Genomic DNA, 21,295 nt, shown 5'->3' on the forward strand with positions numbered 1-21,295 from the left:
CCCTCTCTGAAGGTGGACACTCAGAGCTGGCTGGCACAGGCCTTCAGCACACGAGGGCATATATTCATACACTGATGGTGGTGGCTGCCAGGCAAGGTGTCGACCAGCACATCAGGAACAGTTTGGGGTTCAATATTTTGCCCAAGGACACTTTGACATGCAGACCAGGGGGATCGAACCAGCGACCTCTACCCCTGAGCCACAGCTGCCCTCATTAATACAGATATAGTTACTGAAGTTAGAAGCCACCCATCTTTCCATGTTTAGCCACTGAAGGCAGTCTTTCAGCCGTTTGTGTCTTCCTACCAGTCACCCTCCACATGACTAGATCATTTATGACCATCTTGCTAATACTTGAATATGCGCAGCCTGCGGCTGGGGTCTACAGTACTTGGTGTGTTAGAAAGGTTATGGTCTTGAGAAACACTGTTGACTCCACACTCCCACGTCTTTGACTCAACCTTGATGAGGGGAGACCTTGGGGTTTTAAGGGTTAAGACATGCAGAACAAGAGCCACTACTGCACTAGTTGTGAAAGAATATAGTCATATTTTTTTTATCAAATTAAACAGCAGAAGCTGGGCTACAACATGTAAAAGAAACATGTTTATATGACCCAAACATAGCCCAAACCCTACTTAAATAAACAACTAAACATCAAACTTCTTGAATCACCCTAACCCTAGAAAACTGGCTTGGGGCTTAAAAGGTTAAAGAGTGCCGCCTTGTTAGATGATCTGTTGCATCTGCATAAAGATGGGTGTTACACTTTGTTATGAATGATATGATATAGTGATATAGAAGACAGGAGCCAGTGAACAATTTTCTAAGCACTGCAAAGAAGTCAGTGTCTCAGAATTGAAGAAGAATAGATCTATTTTGAACATGTTAAAGGAGCCAGTAAGAAAATAAAACAAGTATAATAAAAATATAAAATAATGATTGAAATAATAATAGTAATAATAATGTATTTATTGCAATTCTAATCCAATAAAAACAAACATTACTGAACCTGTTACCTGCTCTCACACTCTGAAATAAGAGTGGGGCACAGAAATAATGATACAACTGTTTCTGATGAGCAATGACCCCGGTGCACTATAAGCATTCAGTTGTAACAGAGCGAGTCCATAATTAAAATGAATCCCGGACCAGGTGTTTAAAACAGCAGAGACAGGGGTGCAATGGCATGTCATGAGAAGACTAATGTTACACCTGTGACCATTTAATCATGAGCAGCTCCGTTGTGCTCGCATTGTTCGACTGGTTATATTCACTGAATCGCTACCCCGATTGTGTTGTACTTTACAATATACACAACATGATTTCTCAGTAAAATGCAACATCAACTCATAGCAAAGTCTATCATGGCAGAGGCTTTCTGTCAGCTTACTAGCTAATGTTTGACAAAAAAAACAAAGAAACACAGTTACTGTATGTACTTTTGTGGGTTCTGTTGTGATGGGTGAAAATGAATGTTGTACTTGAGTCACTGATTGATGACCTGCTGATCTTACACACCACTTCATCTCTTAATCAACAACATTAGAAACCAAGTTGTATTATTTAAGAAGGTCTTCCATGATATCTGCTTCACGTGTTAGCAGCCTCAACTGGACTGCAGCTTACTAATTGGTTGCCTGGTTTGTACTTCAAATCAGCCAGTCATGTTTAGAAGAAATCAACTTTTGATTATCACAAGATATGCAAATATTAGATTTCAGAAGTCAAGTCCCTTCAGGTCATCTGTTTGTAGTCCATGTTTCCATATGCCTCAAGTCATAAATGTCAAGTCACCGTCAAATTGAGTCTTTATCAGTGTTAGCCAACAAGGTATCAAGTCCTCAAATGTTCGACTCAACTATGACTTGGGTCAAGTCGCGTAGTAATTATATTACTGGCACAACTTTGAAGTAATGATTTAATTCATCTGTGTGTAATTTGACACTGAAACACTGCTGCTAATGTGCCAGTGCTGCTCCCTGACTAACTGCAGGACCAACATCAAGTTCACCTCAGAGAATTTATAGAAAATATTCTGAGTGAAATAAGTAAATGTGAGGTAAGAAGTGTCAAAACATATTACAAATCTGTGCGCACAAGGTAGGAACAATTCTGATTTGAGTCATTCGGGCTCTGTTCTGTCTTTCTTTCCTTGCTGGAAATAACTTGTGAAGTTTTCTTGACTTTGTTGGTGTTTTGATTGCATGACACTGTGGTGACTTTCGGTCCAGCATTCTCTGTCTCTTCGTCCAATGGTAGCATCAGACGGAGGATATTAAAGTGCTGATTCAGTGTTCAGTAGGGACAGGTGGATGGAGGAGAGTCAGTGGCTGACATTAACCTGCAGACGGGTCACATTCAGTCATGAACTCCCGGACAGCACCAAGTAGAAGCTGCTGATATCTACAGAGCTGAACTGTGAGCAGCTCGTCATGTTTGAGTCCAGATAGGTTTAGACATTTTCTTTACTGTAATACATTTAGATTCTCATGATTTTCTCTGTTTAATTGAACCTGACACATGTTCTGACTGAAGTGGCTGAATCCCATGAATTAATCCCATTATGTTTTCAGTGTGTTGTCCGTTGTGTCTTCAGTGTGAAACCAAACCCCTGAGGAGAGATGAGCCAGCTCTGCTATATGTCAGGTTTGTTCGCAGGAATCTTTCATGCTGTTGATGGTTTGTTTTTTTCTTTGTATTTATTTGCTGTTGAGCCCTTTGAAAGTTCATATATAGCCAGAACCCATACTTACTGTTAAATATTAGGACATGTGGTAAATGTTGCTGTGTTTATAGTTTCTGAGCACTACTGTTTAAGCATCAAGTCAGAATTATATCAACATATATTATTTTATATATATATTGGTATATTATCATTATATTTTGCAAACATGTACAACATTCAACAGCCTGCATGATTTGACTTTGACTGATTAAGAGCAAGATAAAATCCTTACAGTAAGCAACTTATTTCATCTTTGGGTCTAATAAACATTTACAAAGTATAACGTCAATCCAAAACGGTCCTGAAGTCCTACTAGTGTCTTTCTTGGAACAAGAGAAGCACCATCTTTACCGACTGACATTACTTATTCCTGTGAAAACAAACGCTGAATATTGCTAACATGAGGTTATCGGTCTTGAGAATATGACAGATTTCAATACATTACTTAAATTGTTTTTTTTTGTTTTGTTTTTTTTACCTTTTTAAATATGTTTTCAGACTCACTAATAGACAATATGGTCATATAAGATCAAATCATCCCTTAGTTATGTGTTTTTGTATTACAGTTCACATATAGTTCACCTACATTAAAAATGATCTGATTGTCAACAAGGAAATTATTGGAGGATCGTGATTATTGGATGAAATATGCTTTGGTATGATTTATGATTAACTCAATATTGTGCTTTGTTTCTTCATATCAGAACTCTGAATTGATGTTATATTTACAAAGAAGACAGATGAACCAGTCATAATGTTTTCATGAACTGTACTGATGGTCAAAGAATGCAGTGATGTATGTTGACCTCTGAGGAAATCTTGAGAGTATTTGTGACTTCAAGTTATATGAATTCAATTAACTTAGTAAATCTGATTGAATTGTTTGCTGGATACCGCAGAGTGAGAGCTGGCTCCAGGAGTGTGGTTTGAATTTTGTTGGTGGACCTGCTCTTTTGTTTATAAGATGATTATTTCTAATGTTGATTTGTACGACTTGAAGGCATCTTACAGAAACATACTATGATCAGCCACAAGTGAATAATGTTGATAATCTCTTTATAATGCAATACTCTGCTGGTTCTGGCATTAAGTTGATGCTAACACCCTTGCAGACTAAATACACCCCCTGGGGCAGCTTCGCTCTGCCACACCACAACATCTGCTCAGGAATGGCTCGGAGAACATGACAAAGAAAATGTTGATTCCAATCAGATTGAGCATGAGTGTGACATGCTAGAACAATTCCTATCTATGGAGGCCCCACAGGGGTTGGGTTTTTCTAGACCCATGGTGGTGTGGACACAGGACATCGGGGGGCCTTGTTGTGTTTAGGGCAATGGCAACAGATCATTTGATTCCTGTGTTGTGTGAGAGCAGCCCTCCATTTGTTTCAGACTTGTTCTGGTTTGCTCATGGATGTTTGACTAGATTATGGTCTTGGGAATTTGGAGACTACTCATTCAGTTTATTTTAGGTTACTCAGGCCGTTCCTGAGCAGTTTTTGCAGTGTGTGAGGGTGATTATCATACTGGGGGTCCACTGTCATTAGGCTGAGCACACAGTCTGCAACAGTGTTTGAGAGGGTGGTGCAGGTCAAGTGCCATCAACATGAATGCCAGGCCACGAGTCAAGGTTTCCCAGCAGAACATTGCTTCTTAGTTAGGTGATCTGTCTTATTCACTTCACAGGTTAGTACATTTGCTTTTGTTGCTGATCACTGATGAACATTGGAGTTGTTTGGAAGTTAAATGTTCAAATCATTTGGTCTTTCTCAGTTTTCAGGCTGATTCAACTGAAGCTCTAAAGAGGGAGGATTTCTGAGGAGGGAAGATGGAGAACGTCTCCTCACACAAACACTTCATTCTCGATGGTTTCAGTGAACTCGGAGCACTGAGGCCCGTCCTCTTCATTCCCTTCTTCATCATGTTCATTGTGTCACTGTCGGCCAACTCCCTGCTGCTGTACGTTGTCATTTCACAGAGGAGCCTCCACTCTCCAATGTGCATCCTCATGGCCGGGATGGCGGTTGTGGACTTGAGCCTCCCGCTGTTCTTTGTGCCCAACATGCTGCTGAGCTTCTTGTTTGACTGGAAGGGAATCTCTCTGACTGGCTGCCTGGTTCAGATGCATTTTGTTCACCTGATGGGAACTTTTCAGTCCACTCTGCTGCTGTGGATGGCACTGGACCGCTACTTTGCCATCTGCACACCGCTCTACTACCATGAACACATGGCTTTACCCAAATTCCTCAAGTTTGTGATCCCACTTCTGATCAGAAATGTGATCATGATCACACTGATAGTGACTAAGGCAGCACCGTTGTCTTTCTGCAGTGCAAATGTGATACAGCACTGTTTCTGTGAGCACATGGCCTTGGTGGAGCTGGCCTGTGGAAGCACTGCCATCAACAACCTGGTGGGGCTGTTGACTGTGTTCCTCATCCCTGTAGCTGACTTCATCATCATCACTGCCTCCTACATTGTCATTTTCAGCACTGTCCTGAGTTCTGGTAAGACAGGTGTCAAAGCACTTCACACTTGCATCACCCATATTGTAGTCATCACTGTCAGCCTGGCCATCATACTGGTCGCTTTCCTGTCATATCGGATCAAAAACAATCTTCCTGCAGCTATTCGCATTTTCTTCAGCATCATGTACCTGTTCTTTCCGAGCTGTTTCAACCCGATCATTTACGGTATCAGAACCACCGAGATCCGACAGCACATCCTGAAGACACTGACCTGTTCGTTCCCACTTATTAAGAGACCATTATAAAGTATCTATGTTCTATGAAACCTCATCTACAGCAGGACAAGAAAGAAGCCATTGAGAAGTTCATGGCAGCACTAATATTCAAAACTCCAGCATTGAACGGAGCCTCTCTTCCCTGTGCTGTCACAGCGCGGTGAGGTTGTCTTGTCTTGGGGTCTGTCTTGTGAACTTCCTGTTTTATTTTGAAATTAATTCTCCTCTCGTTTCAGGTCACTTGCCCTTCCTCTTGTGTCCCTGGTCTGACGTCATCCCTGATTCCTGATTGTTTCCACCTGTGCTCCCCTCCCTCATGTGTATAAAGTCTTTGTCTTCCCCTGTCTCCGTGCCAAAGTATTTCGTCTTTATGTCGTATGCCTAAGCCCTTCGAATCCACAGTCTTGATCTTCCTTGCGATAAGTATTTTCTTGGTTTATTTATCTGTATTTTTTGTCCTCTCTTGAAGAGTGATTTTTGGTTGTAAATTTCTGGTTAAGGTTTTGGTTTGTATTTTGAGATTTTCTAGCCCTTTTGGTTTTCCTCCTCGAGAGTGAATTTTTGTTGGTTAAGTTTCATAGGATAGAATAGATAAGTTTAATAGCCTTTGTGCTTCCTCTTCGGAGTGAAATTTTGTTGTAATTTTTATACTTAGAATTTGATCCTAGTTCAGTGTAGTTATCCTCCTTCGGGAGCGCCTTTCGTTTTATTTGTGTTCTTTGTTGTTTGTCTTGTATGTGTCTCAGCATTTTCATAGCTTTTGGTTATCATTCTTTCCTGAGAGTCAAAGAATCAGATTAATAAAACTTGATTGTACATCTGCCATACTGCATCTGAGTCCTCTCCTTTCGTCCAAGCCTGACATGTGCTCACTGAGGTGTGCAGCAGCCGTGAACTGAACATCAACTGAACATCAAAAGGTTGACACGGTTCACATAGTGAATAATATGTTATATTTCAGGATTCCAGTGGAGAGCTTACATTTAAAATTTTATATATATATCGAATGATGACTGTCACTCAAGGCTTACTTCCTGTTGGCGGAAGATGGTGATGAAGATGGTGTTCCATTTTCCCATCTCTTCCTTCCCCTCTGTCTTTGTGGGCACAGTCTCAGCCCAATGGTTTAAGGTTCTGATGACCCCCAGCTTGTGCTCTTAAAGATCCAGAGCAGACAGAGCAGATGGGAAAACCTAACAACATTGTCATTCCTTATGCTGCAGGAACAACTGAGGAACTCAGGAGGCTCTTTAATCAACATCGTATCCTTGCTCACTTCAAACCTACCAACACCCAGAGTCAGAAACTTATCCATCCTATGGACAAAACTCTCAGACATGAACAGAATAATGTAGTTTATGCTGTTTGGTATAGTAGGACTGTACAGATTTGTACACTGGGGAGACAAAACAACCTCTTCATAAATGAATGGCACAACACAGGAGGACCAACTCCTCAGGTCCAGACTCCCCAGGTCCAGACTCCTCAGGTCCAGACTCCCCAGGTCCAGACTCCTCAGGTCAAGACTCGTCTGGTCCAGACTCCTCAGGTCCAGACTCCCCAGGTCCAGACTCCTCAGGTCTAGACTCCTCAGGTCAAGACTCGTCTGGTCCAGACTCCTCAGGTCCAGACTCCTCAGGTCCAGACTCGTCTGGTCAAGACTCGTCTGGTCCAGACTCCTCAGATCCAGACTCCTCAGGTCCAGACTCCTCAGGTCCAGACTCCTCAGGTCCAAACTCCTCAGGTCCAGTCTCCTCAGGTCCAGACTCCTCAGGTCCAGACTCCTCAGGTCCAGTCTCTGCTGTCTGCTGTAATGAGATTGACCTGGGAACTGTCTGTCGGGTCTTCAGCTCTCACCTTCAGAATTTTTGTGCCTCCCAGGGGAGGTTGGGGACATGAAATCTGAGTGGGTCATGATCAAGGTCTCCATTGTAGAAGCTACTTGATGTGTTCAGAAGGTCATTAATCCATATTTGGCAATAACCCAAGAACCTGCGAGGGAAGTTGTCAAGCTGAAAAGGGGACCAAACTTCATGAAGGGTGTTGCAAGTTACTGTAGTTCCATAAACACTACGATATGTTGGAAAGTCGTTTGTTGGTGTGTGTTACATTTGTCCCTATCAAATCAAACCATGAACAATAAATGACTGAAAAAAACATGGAAGCCATTCAAGCTCATTTGGCCCAGAGGTCCCTTGAAGTAGCAGACAAAAACCAGTTGGCCAGAAGGGGTGCAGCGTCAACAGTCAGTGAAGAAAAACTCAGGTGTGGGAGGAGGTGGGGAAAGCTATGGAGAAGGACTTTCAGTTCGCCTTAGGAAGTTTACTGACAAATCCTCTGGCAGCTCAGGAAGAGAAAGCCAGTCTCAGCCCAGACTGTCGAAAAGTTTATTTCAGAGTTCCAGCTTGTGGAACCTGGGATTAAAGAGACGCAATGTGGCTTTTATCCTGGTCATGGAGGAATAGACCAGCTCTTCCTCCTTGCAGGCGTACTGGGGGGTTTACGCCCATATAACCAAAGTTAGAGGTGTTTCTGTTCACTCTGCACGAAGTTAAATCCCATCCCATCTCTATATCTGTTGTCTCTGACCGACCCTTAAACCTTCACTGACCCCCCATTTTGTAATGACACGATTTCTTGGATATGTTGAACCAGTGACAGGACTCTCTCCAGTCATCTGCAGTGTCATATTAATATATGTGTGAATATGTGACTCTCTCAAAGGGAATGATCTCAGTCACTTTAACACTGGAACACAGCTGCCAGTGGGTGCTGCTCACTAACCTACCACATGACCAACAAAAGAAATTTAAGAAAAAAATAAATTCAAGTAATGAATTGTCAGTTTGAGGGAACAAATTACAAATCTGTGCACACAATATAGCAACAACTCTGACACTGAGACATTCAGGCTCCGTTTGTTCCCTTTTGCCTTCTTGGGAACAACTTTGAAGTTTTCTTGACTTTGTTGGTGTTTTGATTACAAGGTAGGAACAATTCTGATTTGAGTCATTCAGGCTCTGTTCTGTCTTTCGTTCCTTTCTGGAAATAACTTCGAAGTTTTCTTGACTTTGTTGGTGTTTTGATTGCATGACACTGTGGTGACTTTCAGTCCAGCATTCTCTGTCTCTTCGTCCAATGGTAGCATCAGACGGAGGATATTAAAGTGCTGATTCAGTGTTCAGTAGGGACAGGTGGATGGAGGAGAGTCAGTGGCTGACATTAACCTGCAGATGGGTCACATTCAGTCATGAACTCCCGGACAGCACCAAGTAGAAGCTGCTGATATCTACAGAGCTGAACTGTGAGCAGCTCGTCATGTTTGAGTCCAGATAGGTTTAGACATTTTCTTTACTGTAATACATTTAGATTCTCATGATTTTCTCTGTTTAATTGAACCTGACACATGTTCTGACTGAAGTGGCTGAATCCCATGAATTAATCCCATTATGTTTTCGGTGTGTTGTCCGTTGTGTCTTCAGTGTGAAACCAAACCCCTGAGGAGAGATGAGCCAGCTCTGCTATATGTCAGGTTTGTTTGCAGGAATCTTTCATGCTGTTGATGGTTTGTTTTTTTCTTTGTATTTATTTGCTGTTGAGCCCTTTGAACGTTCACATGTAGCCAGAACACAGACTTACTGTTAAATATTTTTTTAGTTTCTGAGCTCAACTGTTTTAAAGTCAAGTCTGATTGATACAAACAGCTAAAAATCACACATTTTCCTTAAAGGCCCATACAAACTGTACAACGTTCAACAACCTCTATCCTTTGACTCTGAATTAATATCAGGAATTAAGGATTCATCTCCTTCTGACTGGGTTGTCTCCACAAGGTAGACAGGTGGACATGAGTAGCATTACATGAAGACCCTGTAAGAAAAGTCATGTTAATAACTTTAATGTAAAGTGACTCAGACAAGAGAGAATGTGGCCCAAAAAACACCAGGTCAGGCAACATCACCAAAGTTTGAGTCTTATGTGATCAACGTAGAGTAATGATTTTTCTGCAGAATTTATCCAGAATATGTTGAGGATCTCAGCAGTTGTCACTGCAATGTCTTGCTCCCATTTTTGTTAAAAGTGAATCTAATGCAGGAAACAGTAAGCTACTTGTTTCAGACTGTTTTAAGGTCATGAAAAGTGTGAAGTCCTAAATGTCTCTTCCTTTCTTACAGCAACTCAAACAAGATCTTATCAGATCTTATCAGATCTTGTCATGTTTTGTAAATGACTGATTTATTTTGATTTCATGTATTCAACTTTTATATTTTTTGCAGTTTACTCACTCAATGTTTAGTTTTTTCACAGTATGATTCAGTGTTTCAGCGACAACATCCATTAGGCATGTTTTCTTCCTTTGAATTGAAAGTTGAGGAATAAATAGTTTTGTATATTGTGTAAATTTGTGATTTTAAGATGACAAGTTCAGATACATTTTGTCCAGGAAAGAGAAGCTGTGAAATTACTGCTGGTGAGTCAGAGGGAATTGTAGATCTAGTGTTAGTCATTCTGTGAGGAAGATTAGCTGTAATATTTAATCTTGTCTAGATACTTTTTGGTAAATTGTCATGAAAATGTTGAAACTGTGTCAACAGAGTGTCAACAGGCAGTTTCAGTCAAGTCACCTGTGACCAATAGGCTTGATTGCAGGGCGGAGCCAAGTCTGCATGGGGTAAATCTAGCACATAAGGACTGATCACTAGAGCGTTAGTTGCAGTGTCAGGACAGCCGAATGAAGACTGGCGAACAAAGCCTTAGGAAGTTTCTCTGCGGGAGTCTGTCAAGGAAGTCTAAGCAATTCACTGCCCGTCACCAATTGGAGCCACAAGCTTTACTCAATCCCAGTCAAATCATCAAAACAAAGAAGCCTTCACCGGAGAAACATTGCTTGAGGCGGTAACCCAGCCAATCTCTGCTATCCATCATTCTCCAGCAGTACTGATTTTGAAGTACGGGGGGGGGCGGCTATGGAAGTCTGCAGTCAAGAAGGCGGACACCATTTCAGCCTGTGACTCCCTGCAGACCTTCCACTTCCTGGCCCTTCCCAAGACCTGGATTACCCCAGAAAACACTGCTACTCCAGCTACCCTCTCGTCTGCCTACTCCATTTCACACTCCCTGAGAAAAACAGGTCGAGGGGGAGGAACTGGCCTCCTCGTCCTCCTCGCCTACCAGGTCCTTCCCCATGACCACCTTTCCAGATCTGCTCTTGAATTCCACACTGTCTCTGTCATACTTCCTGTCAAACTCAACTTTGTGGAGATCTGTCACCCTCCTGATCCTCTCCATGACTTCTTTGATGAGATGGACGCACTCCGGAGCTGCTCCCCTGATGATGGCATTCCACTTGTTGTCCTGGGTGACTTCACCATCTCCCCAGAGAAGCTGCACTCACCTGAATTCATCAACTTCTTCTCCACATTTGACATCACACTCTACCCCCCTCCACTGACCCACCGAGCCGGGAACCTACTCAATCTTGTCTTCACAAGGTCTTGTAGTACCTTGTCACTCTCCATCACCCCGCTTACTGTGTCTGATCACTACGTTGTCCTTAAAATTCACCACCTCCCTCACCCCTAGACCTCACATGGTCACCACCCACCACAATCTGAACCCCCCCCCCTCCCTCTGCTCTCTCCTCTATTGTTCTTTACTCATTACCATCTACAGACCAATTTTCTCTAGTGTCTACTTAAGAAGTCTCTTCCACTCTGCTATCCTCCCTCTCCTCTTTAGTCACTCTGTCCACTCACCTCCCAACCGGCACTATCCTCTCCCCCCGACTCCCTGGCTGTCTGAATCTCTGCAAAACCAAAAGATCAGTGCTACGAGCGGCAGAGAGAAAATGAAGAAAATCACATCATCCTAACGACCTTGCTAACTTCCACAACCTCCTCTCTAACTTCACCTCAAAGGTATCAACAGCCAAATCTGCCTTCTACCTGTCAAAGATCAACTCCTCTGCCTCCAAGCCCAGGAAACTATTGTCCTTATTCTCTTCTCTCCTCACACCCCCCCCCATCCCTCCCCCTCCTTCCTTCCTCACTCCTGATGACTTTGCAACTTACTTTACCAAGATAGTAAAAGACATCAGTTCCTCATTTACTCCTATGCCCATCCAGTAAGCACCTTCCCTGATCACCATCACCTCTGTTGGCCTCACCTGCTTCAGCCCTCTCTCCTCTGAAGATGTTCTCACACTGGTGACATCTAACCGGGCCACCATCACCTCGATTCCCTCCTCTTTTCTTGAAAACATCTCTCATGACATCAATTGAGAAATCTGTCTTGACTAAGTGACCGGTATTGACCTTTATATAAGAATGTGTTATTCTGTTCTAGAGTTGGAGATAAACAGGGATTGAGAAATACTGATAACACATATCCTGCCATTCCTCACCTCAGTTGACAGTTCTCTATATTTCGCTTTACTCCATCGATTGTGATATGTCGTGGTTTCTCTCTTGTGGCAAATGTACTTACTGTCAGACACTTTGAACAAAAGCATCTGCTAAGTGCCCTAAATGTGAATGTAAATTTATTTAGTGAATTAGATTTAGTTGTTTACTACTTATCGGCCCAGAGAGTGATAGAAGGCTTCAGTCCTATGACTGGACTTTTAGTGGTCTATTTTTTGTTAGGGTTAGGGTTTTTGAACAATCTTGCAGGCATCTTTCAGAAGCATACTCTGATTATCTACAATATTACAAGGACAAACATGTTAAGTGACTAATATTGATCATCTTGATTCAATGCAATGTTCTGCTGTGAAACCCTGGGCTTCACATGCACCACCCACCCAAAGACTGTTGCAGACCAAGTAAAACCCCTCAAGGCGATGGCATGTCCTGCTCAGGACCAGAGGAAAGTGAGCTGAAGATGGGGACAAGCCAAACTATGGAGGACTCACCATGGATCAATTTTGGCTCTGAACCATTAAGGCATGGCTACAGTACCTGTAAGGGTGTCCAGTTGTGTCTGTCAGGAGGGAGCTGACACCTGATCGTGTGAGTCCTGTGAGTCGCAAAGTCAGAGCTCCATTTTTCACACTCGTTCCAGCTTGCCCATGGATGCTTGACTGGATTAAGGTTTTAGGAATATGGAGGCCAGGTGGACTCCCTCAGTTCCTTGTCATGTTCCTCAGGCCATTCCTGTGAAGTTTTGCGTGGTTCTACGTGGGACCACTGTCATCCAGTGGTTCCATTGCAATGACAAGTTGTAGTTTGTCCACAACAGTGTTTGGGTGGCCAGGCCAGGAGTCGAGGTTTGCCACTTGAGCGTTGCATTGTGGTGAGATGGTGAATGTAAGACTACTGTTGCTGATCACTGATGCACACTGGAGTCGTTTGGGAGTTAAATGTTCAAATCATTTGGTCTCTCTCTGTTTTCAGGCTGATTCAACTAAAACTCTGAACAGGGAGGTTTTCTGAGGTGGGAAGATGGAGAACGTCTCCTCACACAAACACTTCATCCTCGATGGTTTCAGTGACCTCGGAGCACTGAGGCCCGTCCTCTTCATCCCCTTCTTCATCATGTTCATTGTGTCACTGTCGGCCAACTCCCTGCTGCTGTACGTTGTCATTTCACAGAGGAGCCTCCACTCTCCAATGTGCATCCTCATGGCCGGGATGGCGGTTGTGGACTTGAGCCTCCCGCTGTTCTTTGTCCCCAACATGCTGCTGAGCTTCTTATTTGGCTGGAGGGGAATCTCTCTGACTGGCTGCCTGGTTCAGATGCATTTCATTCACTTTGCAGGAACTTTTCAGTCCACGTTTCTTGTATGGATGGCACTGGACCGCTACTTTGCCATCTGCACACCACTCTACTACCATGAGCACATGGCTTTACCCAAATTCCTCAACTTTATAATCCCATTTGTGGTCAGAAATGTCCTCCTGGTTACACTGTTTGTGAGTCTGGCTGGAACTTTGTCATTCTGTGCTGGAAATGTGATGAACCACTGTTTCTGTGAGCACATGGCCTTGGTGGAGCTGGCCTGTGGAAGTACAGCCATCAACAACCTGGTGGGGTTACTGACAGTTTTCTTAATCCCAGTTGCAGACTTTATCTTTATTGCTGCTTCCTATGTGGTGATATTCAGCTCTGTGCTCAAGTCTGGCAGGTCAGGGGTCAAAGCACTTCACACCTGCATCACCCATATCATGGTCATCACTGTCAGCTTGACTATTGCACTTGTTGCTTTCCTGTCGTACCGGATCAGTAACGGTCTTCCTGCAGCCATTCGGGTTTTCACCAGCACCATGTATCTGCTGTTCCCGAGCTGTTTCAACCCGATCATTTATGGTATCAGAACCACCGAGATCCGACAGCACATCCTGAAGACACTGACCTGTTGGTTCCCAGTTCTTAGGAGAACATTATAAAGTATCTATGTTCTATGAAACCTCATCTACAGCAGGACAAGAAAGAAGCCATTGAGAAGTTCATGGCAGCACTAATATTCAAAACTCCAGCATTGAATGGATCCTCTCTTCCCTGTGCTCACTGAGGTGTGCAGCAGCCGTGAACTGAACATCAACTGCACATCAAAAGGTTGACACGGTTCACATAGTGAATAATATGTTGTATTTCAGGATTCCAGTGGAGAGCTCACATTTAAAATTTTATATATATATCGAATGATGACTGTCACTCAAGACTTACTTCTTGTTAGCAGAAGGTGGTGCAATGACTGTGACTCCCAATTTGCATTTCAGTGTTTTCATTCCAGGACTAAGATTTGGGCCACATACTAAGATGTTGCTGTGACATAGGGAACGATGATGGTGTTCCGTTTTTCCCATCTCTTCCTTCCCCTCTGTCTTTGTGGGCACAGTCTCAGCCCAATGGTTTAAGGTTCTGATGACCCCCAGCTTGTGCTCTTAAAGATCCAGAGCAGACAGAGAGGAGGAGATGGGAAAACATAACAACATTGTCATTCCTTATGTCACAGGAACAAGTGAGAAACTCAGGTGGATCTTTTATCAACATCATATCCTGGTTCACTTCAAACCGACCAACACCATGAGTCAGAAACTTATCCATTCTGAGGACAAAACTCTCAGACATGAACAGAGTAATGTAGTTCATGCTGTTCAATGCAGCAGGACTGCACAGGTTTGCACATTTGGGAGACAAACAACCTCTTCATAAATGATAGGCACAACACAGGAGGACCAACTCATCAGGTCCAGACTTCTCAGGTCCAGAATCTGGTGTCTACTGTAATGACTTTGAACTGGGAACTGTCTGTCAGGTCTTCAGCTCCAACCTTCAGAATTTTTGTGCCTCCCAGGGGAGGTTGGGGACATGGAATCTGTGGGTGGGTCATGATCAAGGTCTCCATAGCAGAGGCTACGTGCCCAAATCAGAAGGTCATTAATCCATATTTGGCAGTAACCCAAGAACCTGCCATTGGACAATGGTGCTGAGGGAAGTTGTCAAGCTGAAAAGGGGACCAAACTTCATGAAGGGTGTTGCAAGTTACTATAGTTCCATAAAAACTGTGATACGTTGGAAAGTCGTTTGTTGGTGTATGTTACATCTGTCCCTATCAAATCAAACCATGAACAATAAATGACTGAAAAAACATGGAAGCCATTCAAGCTCATTTGGCCCAGAGGTCTCTTGAAGTGGCAGACAAAAACCAGTTGGCCAGAAGCGGTGCAGCGTCAACAGTCAGTGAAGAAAAACTCGGGTGTGGGAAGAGGTGGGGAAAGCTATGGAGAAGGACTTTCAGTTCGCCTTAGGAAGTTAACTGACAAATCCTCTAGCAGCTCAGGAAGAGAAAGCCAGTCTCAGCCCAGACTGTCGAAAAGTTTATTTCAGAGTTCCAGCTTGTGGAACCTGGGATTAAAGAGACGCAATGTGGCTTTTATCCTGGTCATGGAGGAATAGAGGCGTACTGGGGGGTTTACGCCCATATAACCAAAGTTAGAGCTGTTTCTGTTCACTCTGCACAAAGTTAAACACATTTCCAGTAGGTATTGGAATCTTTCAGGGTTGTCCCTTGACTTTTGCCTAAGGCAGATAGAAATACAGGCTAGGGGCCGACAATTAGATTGCAGATGGCGACTGTTCGATGGTGTTTATGTACAGTAACTACCCCATCTCTATATCTGTTGTCTATAACCGACCCTTAAACCTTCACTGACCCCCCATTTTGTAATGACACCCTTTCTTGGATATGTTGAACCAGTGACAGGACTCTCTCCAGTCATCTTGACAACTCAGGGCGGCTGTAGCTCAGCGGGTAGAGCAGGTCGACTAGTGATCGGAAGGTTCCTGGTTCAAACATCAGCTCCAGGCAGGGCTGAGCTGCATATGTCCTTGAACCCCACATTGCTCATCAGTGAGGGCCCTGCGATGAGCTGGCTTCTTGTCCAGGCAGTACCCTGCCCTCGCCCTGAGACAAGGCTGGGATTGGCTCCAGCAGCAACACCTTGGAAAGGGATAAGCGGCTATGGACAAAGACATGACATGCTGACGGGAATGATCTCAATCACTTTAAGAGTGAAACACAGCTGCCAGTGGATGCTGTTCACTAACCTACCACATGACCAACAACAGACATTAAAAAAAAATCACATAAAATTCAAGTAATGAATTGTCAGTTTGAGGGAACAAATTACAAATCTGTGCACACAATATAGCAACAACTCTAACACTGAGACATTCAGGCTCCGTTTGTTCCCTTTTGCCTTCTTGGGAACAACTTTGAAGTTTTCTTGACTTTGTTGGTGTTTTGATTGCATGACACTGTGGTGACTTTCAGTCCAGCATTCTCTGTCTCTTCGTCCAATGGTAGCATCAGACGGAGGATATTAAAGTGCTGATTCAGTGTTCAGTAGGGACAGGTGGATGGAGGAGAGTCAGTGGCTGACATTAACCTGCAGACGGGTCACATTCAGTCATGAACTCCCGGACAGCACCAAGTAGAAGCTGCTGATATCTACAGAGCTGAACTGTGAGCAGCTCGTCATGTTTGAGTCCAGATAGGTTTAGACATTTTCTTTACTGTAATACATTTAGATTCTCATGATTTTCTCTGTTTAATTGAACCTGATACATGTTCTGACTGAAGTGGCTGAATCCCATGAATTAATCCCATTCTGTTTTCAGTGTGTTGTCCGTTGTGTCTTCAGTGTGAAACCAAACCCCTGAGGAGAGATGAGCCAGCTCTGCTATATGTCAGGTTTGTTCGCAGGAATCTTTCATGCTGTTGATGGTTTGTTTTTTTCTTTGTATTTATTTGCTGTTGAGCCCTTTGAAAGTTCATATATAGCCAGAACCCATACTTACTGTTAAATATTAGGACATGTGGTAAATGTTGCTGTGTTTATAGTTTCTGAGCACTACTGTTTAAGCATCAAGTCAGAATTATATCATCTGAAAATCATAAATTTTGCGAACATGTACAACATTCAACAGCCTGCATGCTTTGACCTGTGATTAAGATCAAGATAAAATCCTCTGTATGTCATCTCCTCAGAGTAGACAGCTGGATCCAGAGTGTAATGACGGTCATATAGAAACAGGATCAGAAAAACAGAGCATGGCCCCAGAAGCTGCAGATCAGGCAGCATCTTTCAATGATACAGCCTATAATTACAAGATAATTATTAAAAGTTTGGGTTCATGTTGTCACGTGACTACATCCAGATATGTCCAACATCTTGGCAGATGTCATCACATCCTTGTTCCTTATCTTCCTTACAGTAAGCAACTTATTTCATCTTTGGGTCTAATAAACATTTACAAAGTATAACGTCAATCCAAAACGGTCCTGAAGTCTTACTAGTGTCTTTCTTGGAACAAGAGAAGCACCATCTTTACCGACTGACATTACTTATTCCTGTGAAAACAAACGCTGAATATTGCTAACATGAGGTTATCGGTCTTGAGAATATGACAGATTTCAATACATTACTTAAATTGTTTTTTTTTGTTTTGTTTTTTTTACCTTTTTAAATATGTTTTCAGACTCACTAATAGACAATATGGTCATATAAGATCAAATCATCCCTTAGTTATGTGTTTTTGTATTACAGTTCACATATAGTTCACCTACATTAAAAATGATCTGATTGTCAACAAGGAAATTATTGGAGGATCGTGATTATTGGATGAAATATGCTTTGGTATGATTTATGATTAACTCAATATTGTGCTTTGTTTCTTCATATCAGAACTCTGAATTGATGTTATATTTACAAAGAAGACAGATGAACCAGTCATAATGTTTTCATGAACTGTACTGATGGTCAAAGAATGCAGTGATGTATGTTGACCTCTGAGGAAATCTTGAGAGTATTTGTGACTTCAAGTTATATGAATTCAATTAACTTAGTAAATCTGATTGAATTGTTTGCTGGATACCGCAGAGTGAGAGCTGGCTCCAGGAGTGTGGTTTGAATTTTGTTGGTGGACCTGCTCTTTTGTTTATAAGATGATTATTTCTAATGTTGATTTGTACGACTTGAAGGCATCTTACAGAAACATACTATGATCAGCCACAAGTGAATAATGTTGATAATCTCTTTATAATGCAATACTCTGCTGGTTCTGGCATTAAGTTGATGCTAACACCCTTGCAGACTAAATACACCCCCTCGGGGCAGCTTCGCTCTGCCACACCACAACATCTGCTCAGGAATGGCTCGGAGAACATGACAAAGAAAATGTTGATTCCAATCAGATTGAGCATGAGTGTGACATGCAAGAACAATTCCTATCTATGGAGGCCCCACAGGGGTTGGGTTTTTCTAGACCCATGGTGGTGTGGACACAGGACATCGGGGGGCCTTGTTGTGTTTAGGGCAGTGGCAACAGATCATTTGATTCCTGTGTTGTGTGAGAGCAGCCCTCCATTTGTTTCAGACTTGTTCTGGTTTGCTCATGGATGTTTGACTAGATTATGGTCTTGGGAATTTGGAGACTACTCATTCAGTTTATTTTAGGTTACTCAGGCCGTTCCTGAGCAGTTTTTGCAGTGTGTGAGGGTGATTATCATACTGGGGGTCCACTGTCATTAGGCTGAGCACACAGTCTGCAACAGTGTTTGAGAGGGTGGTGCAGGTCAAGTGCCATCAACATGAATGCCAGGCCACGAGTCAAGGTTTCCCAGCAGAACATTGCTTCTTAGTTAGGTGATCTGTCTTATTCACTTCACAGGTTAGTACATTTGCTTTTGTTGCTGATCACTGATGAACATTGGAGTTGTTTGGAAGTTAAATGTTCAAATCATTTGGTCTTTCTCAGTTTTCAGGCTGATTCAACTGAAGCTCTAAAGAGGGAGGATTTCTGAGGAGGGAAGATGGAGAACGTCTCCTCACACAAACACTTCATTCTCGATGGTTTCAGTGAACTCGGAGCACTGAGGCCCGTCCTCTTCATCCCCTTCTTCATCATGTTCATTGTGTCACTGTCGGCCAACTCCCTGCTGCTGTACGTTGTCATTTCACAGAGGAGCCTCCACTCTCCAATGTGCATCCTCATGGCCGGGATGGCGGTTGTGGACGTGAGCTACCCGCTGTTCTTTGTCCCCAACATGCTGCTGAGCTTCTTGTTTGGCTGGAGGGGAATCTCTCTGACTGGCTGCCTGGTTCAGATGCACTTCATTCACTTTATTGCATCTTTTCATTCTACGTTTCTTGTATGGATGGCACTGGACCGCTACTTTGCCATCTGCACACCACTCTACTATCATGAGCACATGGCTTTACCCAAATTCCTCAAGTTTATAATCCCACTTGTAGTCAGAAATATCTTCTTGGTCACACTGTTTGTGAGTCTGGCTGGAACTTTGTCATTCTGTGCTGGAAATGTGATGAACCACTGTTTCTGTGAGCACATGGCCTTGGTGGAGCTGGCCTGTGGAAGTACAGCCATCAACAACCTGGTGGGGTTACTGACAATTTTCCTCAATCCAGTTGCAGACTTTATCTTTATTACTGCCTCCTATGTGGTGATATTCAGCTCTGTGCTCAAATCTGGCAGGTCAGGGGTCAAAGCACTTCACACCTGCATCACCCACATCGTGGTCATGATCGTAAGCCTGACTGTCGCTCTTGTCGCTCTCCTGTCGTACCGGATCAGTAACGGTCTTCCTGCAGGTGTTCGTGTTTTCTGCAGCATCATGTATCTGCTGTTCCCGAGTTGTTTCAACCCGATCATTTACGGTATCAGAACCACCGAAATCCGACAGCACATCCTGAAGATGCTAATGTGCAGTCGCTTTGTCCAGATTGTGCCCCATTCTTAAGAACTGATTTATCTTTGTATAGTCTCTGTAACTTACTTAGCCTGTTTCCATGAGAAAAGCAAAATATAATAATAATAATAATAATAATAATAATAATAATAATAAGAAGAAGAAGAAGAAGAAGAAGAAGAATGGAAATCAAAGAAATCTTGAGCCAGACCTGCCAGGGGCACTCGCCAGGAATCTGGTGGCCAGGCCTGATTCAGTGGGGCTGGGCACTGCTACGGATTGTTGCTGATACACATCCACACAACCAAGGAGGGTCAACGCCATTCAGCTGGACCAAGGGTGGATCAGACCCACCCTGCGAAGTGTCAATGCGAGGAAAGCAGCTGGTCCAGATGGGGCCACCGGCTGGATTCTCAAGGCCTGCACAGACCAGCTAGCAGAGGTTTTCACTACCATCTTCAACCTCTCACTAGTGCTGGGCGGTATGACCAAAAACGTATATCACAGTATTTTTCAAAATTCCGATATATATATATATATATATATATATATATATATATATATATATATATATATATATATATATGACAGTATTTTTTTTTCCATGCATAATCAGGTGTTCACAGCATTTTCTACTGGTTGAGAGAGGAATTACTAGCCCCTGTTAGATTGAAAAGGCGGCACATTTGCTGCAAGGTAAAGGTATAAGGGAGGTGTAATTTTCCTCTCCAGTTTCTCATTCCTTCCCCCCAAAAAGCGCCACTGAGGTCAGCGTAAACATGTGACATGACGTGAGGCACAAATTTGGGCATGGACACTGACATACAACATGTGCATCGGAAGAAATGTGGGAACACTTTATAGATTTACTTAATTATAGACCCGTGGCCCATATTCTCGCCTCCTCAGTCAAATACATGCCAATGTTAAACCCCTGCTATTAAAAGAAGCGTGCAGCAGAGCGCCTCGCCTCTTCTGTTAGCTGCCTCAAGTAACAGACAGCTAACAGGAAGCATGTCGAATTTGTCTTCAAAATAAGAGCTTTACGTTGCATCCCATTGGAGTTTAGAACAGGGTTCCACCACTATTCACCCCCACTACACCTGGCCGTCGCATCATGCCTGTTTAGAAGCGCATGGAAAAGGGTCCGGTCTGAAACAGTGTCCCATGGCGCAGCATTCTGAACGTTGTGTAATCAAATACAGTGGTATGGTGGTATATTAAAAAATTCATATCATAACAAAAATATACACCAGTATTCGGTATGAACCGGTATACCGCCCAGCACTACCTCTCACTTCTACAATCTGCAGTCCTCACCTGCCTGAAGTCAGCCACCACCATTATCAGTCCCAAAGGTACAGTGAACTGCCTTGATAACTATTGCCCAGTTGCTCTCACCCCCATAATTATCAAATATTTTGAGAGACTAATCCTCTCTCACATCAAATCTGCCATCCTTGCTGACCTGGACCATCACCAGTTGGCTTATCGAGCCAACAGGTCGACAGAGGATGCTGTCAGCACAGCACTCCATACAATCCTTACACACCTGGACCAGCCCAGCACATTTATAAGAGTGCTGTTTGTGGACTTCAGCTCAGCAT

The 21,295-nt window shown here is 43.1% G+C and overlaps 3 protein-coding genes and 1 pseudogene across 3 annotated transcripts; all 4 read left to right on the forward strand.

The window, feature by feature from the left end:
• Positions 1 to 1,196: 1,196 nt before the first annotated feature.
• On the forward strand, positions 1,197 to 6,436 carry LOC119030864 (olfactory receptor 52K1-like). The gene is made up of 2 exons (XM_037118798.1): positions 1,197 to 2,649; positions 4,504 to 6,436. Exon 2 carries the CDS (start codon positions 4,559 to 4,561, stop codon positions 5,501 to 5,503), a length of 945 nt encoding a protein of 314 aa, XP_036974693.1. The 5' UTR covers positions 1,197 to 2,649; positions 4,504 to 4,558; the 3' UTR covers positions 5,504 to 6,436.
• A 1,326-nt stretch (positions 6,437 to 7,762) lies between these two features.
• LOC119007750 lies at positions 7,763 to 11,251 on the forward strand (annotated as a pseudogene).
• Positions 8,725 to 13,954, forward strand: LOC119008873 (olfactory receptor 52K1-like). Its single transcript, XM_037079589.1, has 2 exons — positions 8,725 to 9,005; positions 12,868 to 13,954. The coding sequence occupies exon 2, from the start codon at positions 12,916 to 12,918 to the stop codon at positions 13,858 to 13,860; it is 945 nt and encodes a 314-aa protein (XP_036935484.1). The 5' UTR covers positions 8,725 to 9,005; positions 12,868 to 12,915; the 3' UTR covers positions 13,861 to 13,954.
• A 1,390-nt stretch (positions 13,955 to 15,344) lies between these two features.
• LOC119008868 (olfactory receptor 52K1-like) lies at positions 15,345 to 20,015 on the forward strand. Its single transcript, XM_037079578.1, has 2 exons — positions 15,345 to 16,670; positions 18,737 to 20,015. The coding sequence occupies exon 2, from the start codon at positions 18,792 to 18,794 to the stop codon at positions 19,737 to 19,739; it is 948 nt and encodes a 315-aa protein (XP_036935473.1). The 5' UTR covers positions 15,345 to 16,670; positions 18,737 to 18,791; the 3' UTR covers positions 19,740 to 20,015.
• The last annotated feature ends 1,280 nt before the right edge of the window (positions 20,016 to 21,295 follow it).

Source organism: Acanthopagrus latus, chromosome 2, assembly GCF_904848185.1.
Source record: "Acanthopagrus latus isolate v.2019 chromosome 2, fAcaLat1.1, whole genome shotgun sequence".
NCBI lineage: Eukaryota > Metazoa > Chordata > Actinopteri > Spariformes > Sparidae > Acanthopagrus > Acanthopagrus latus.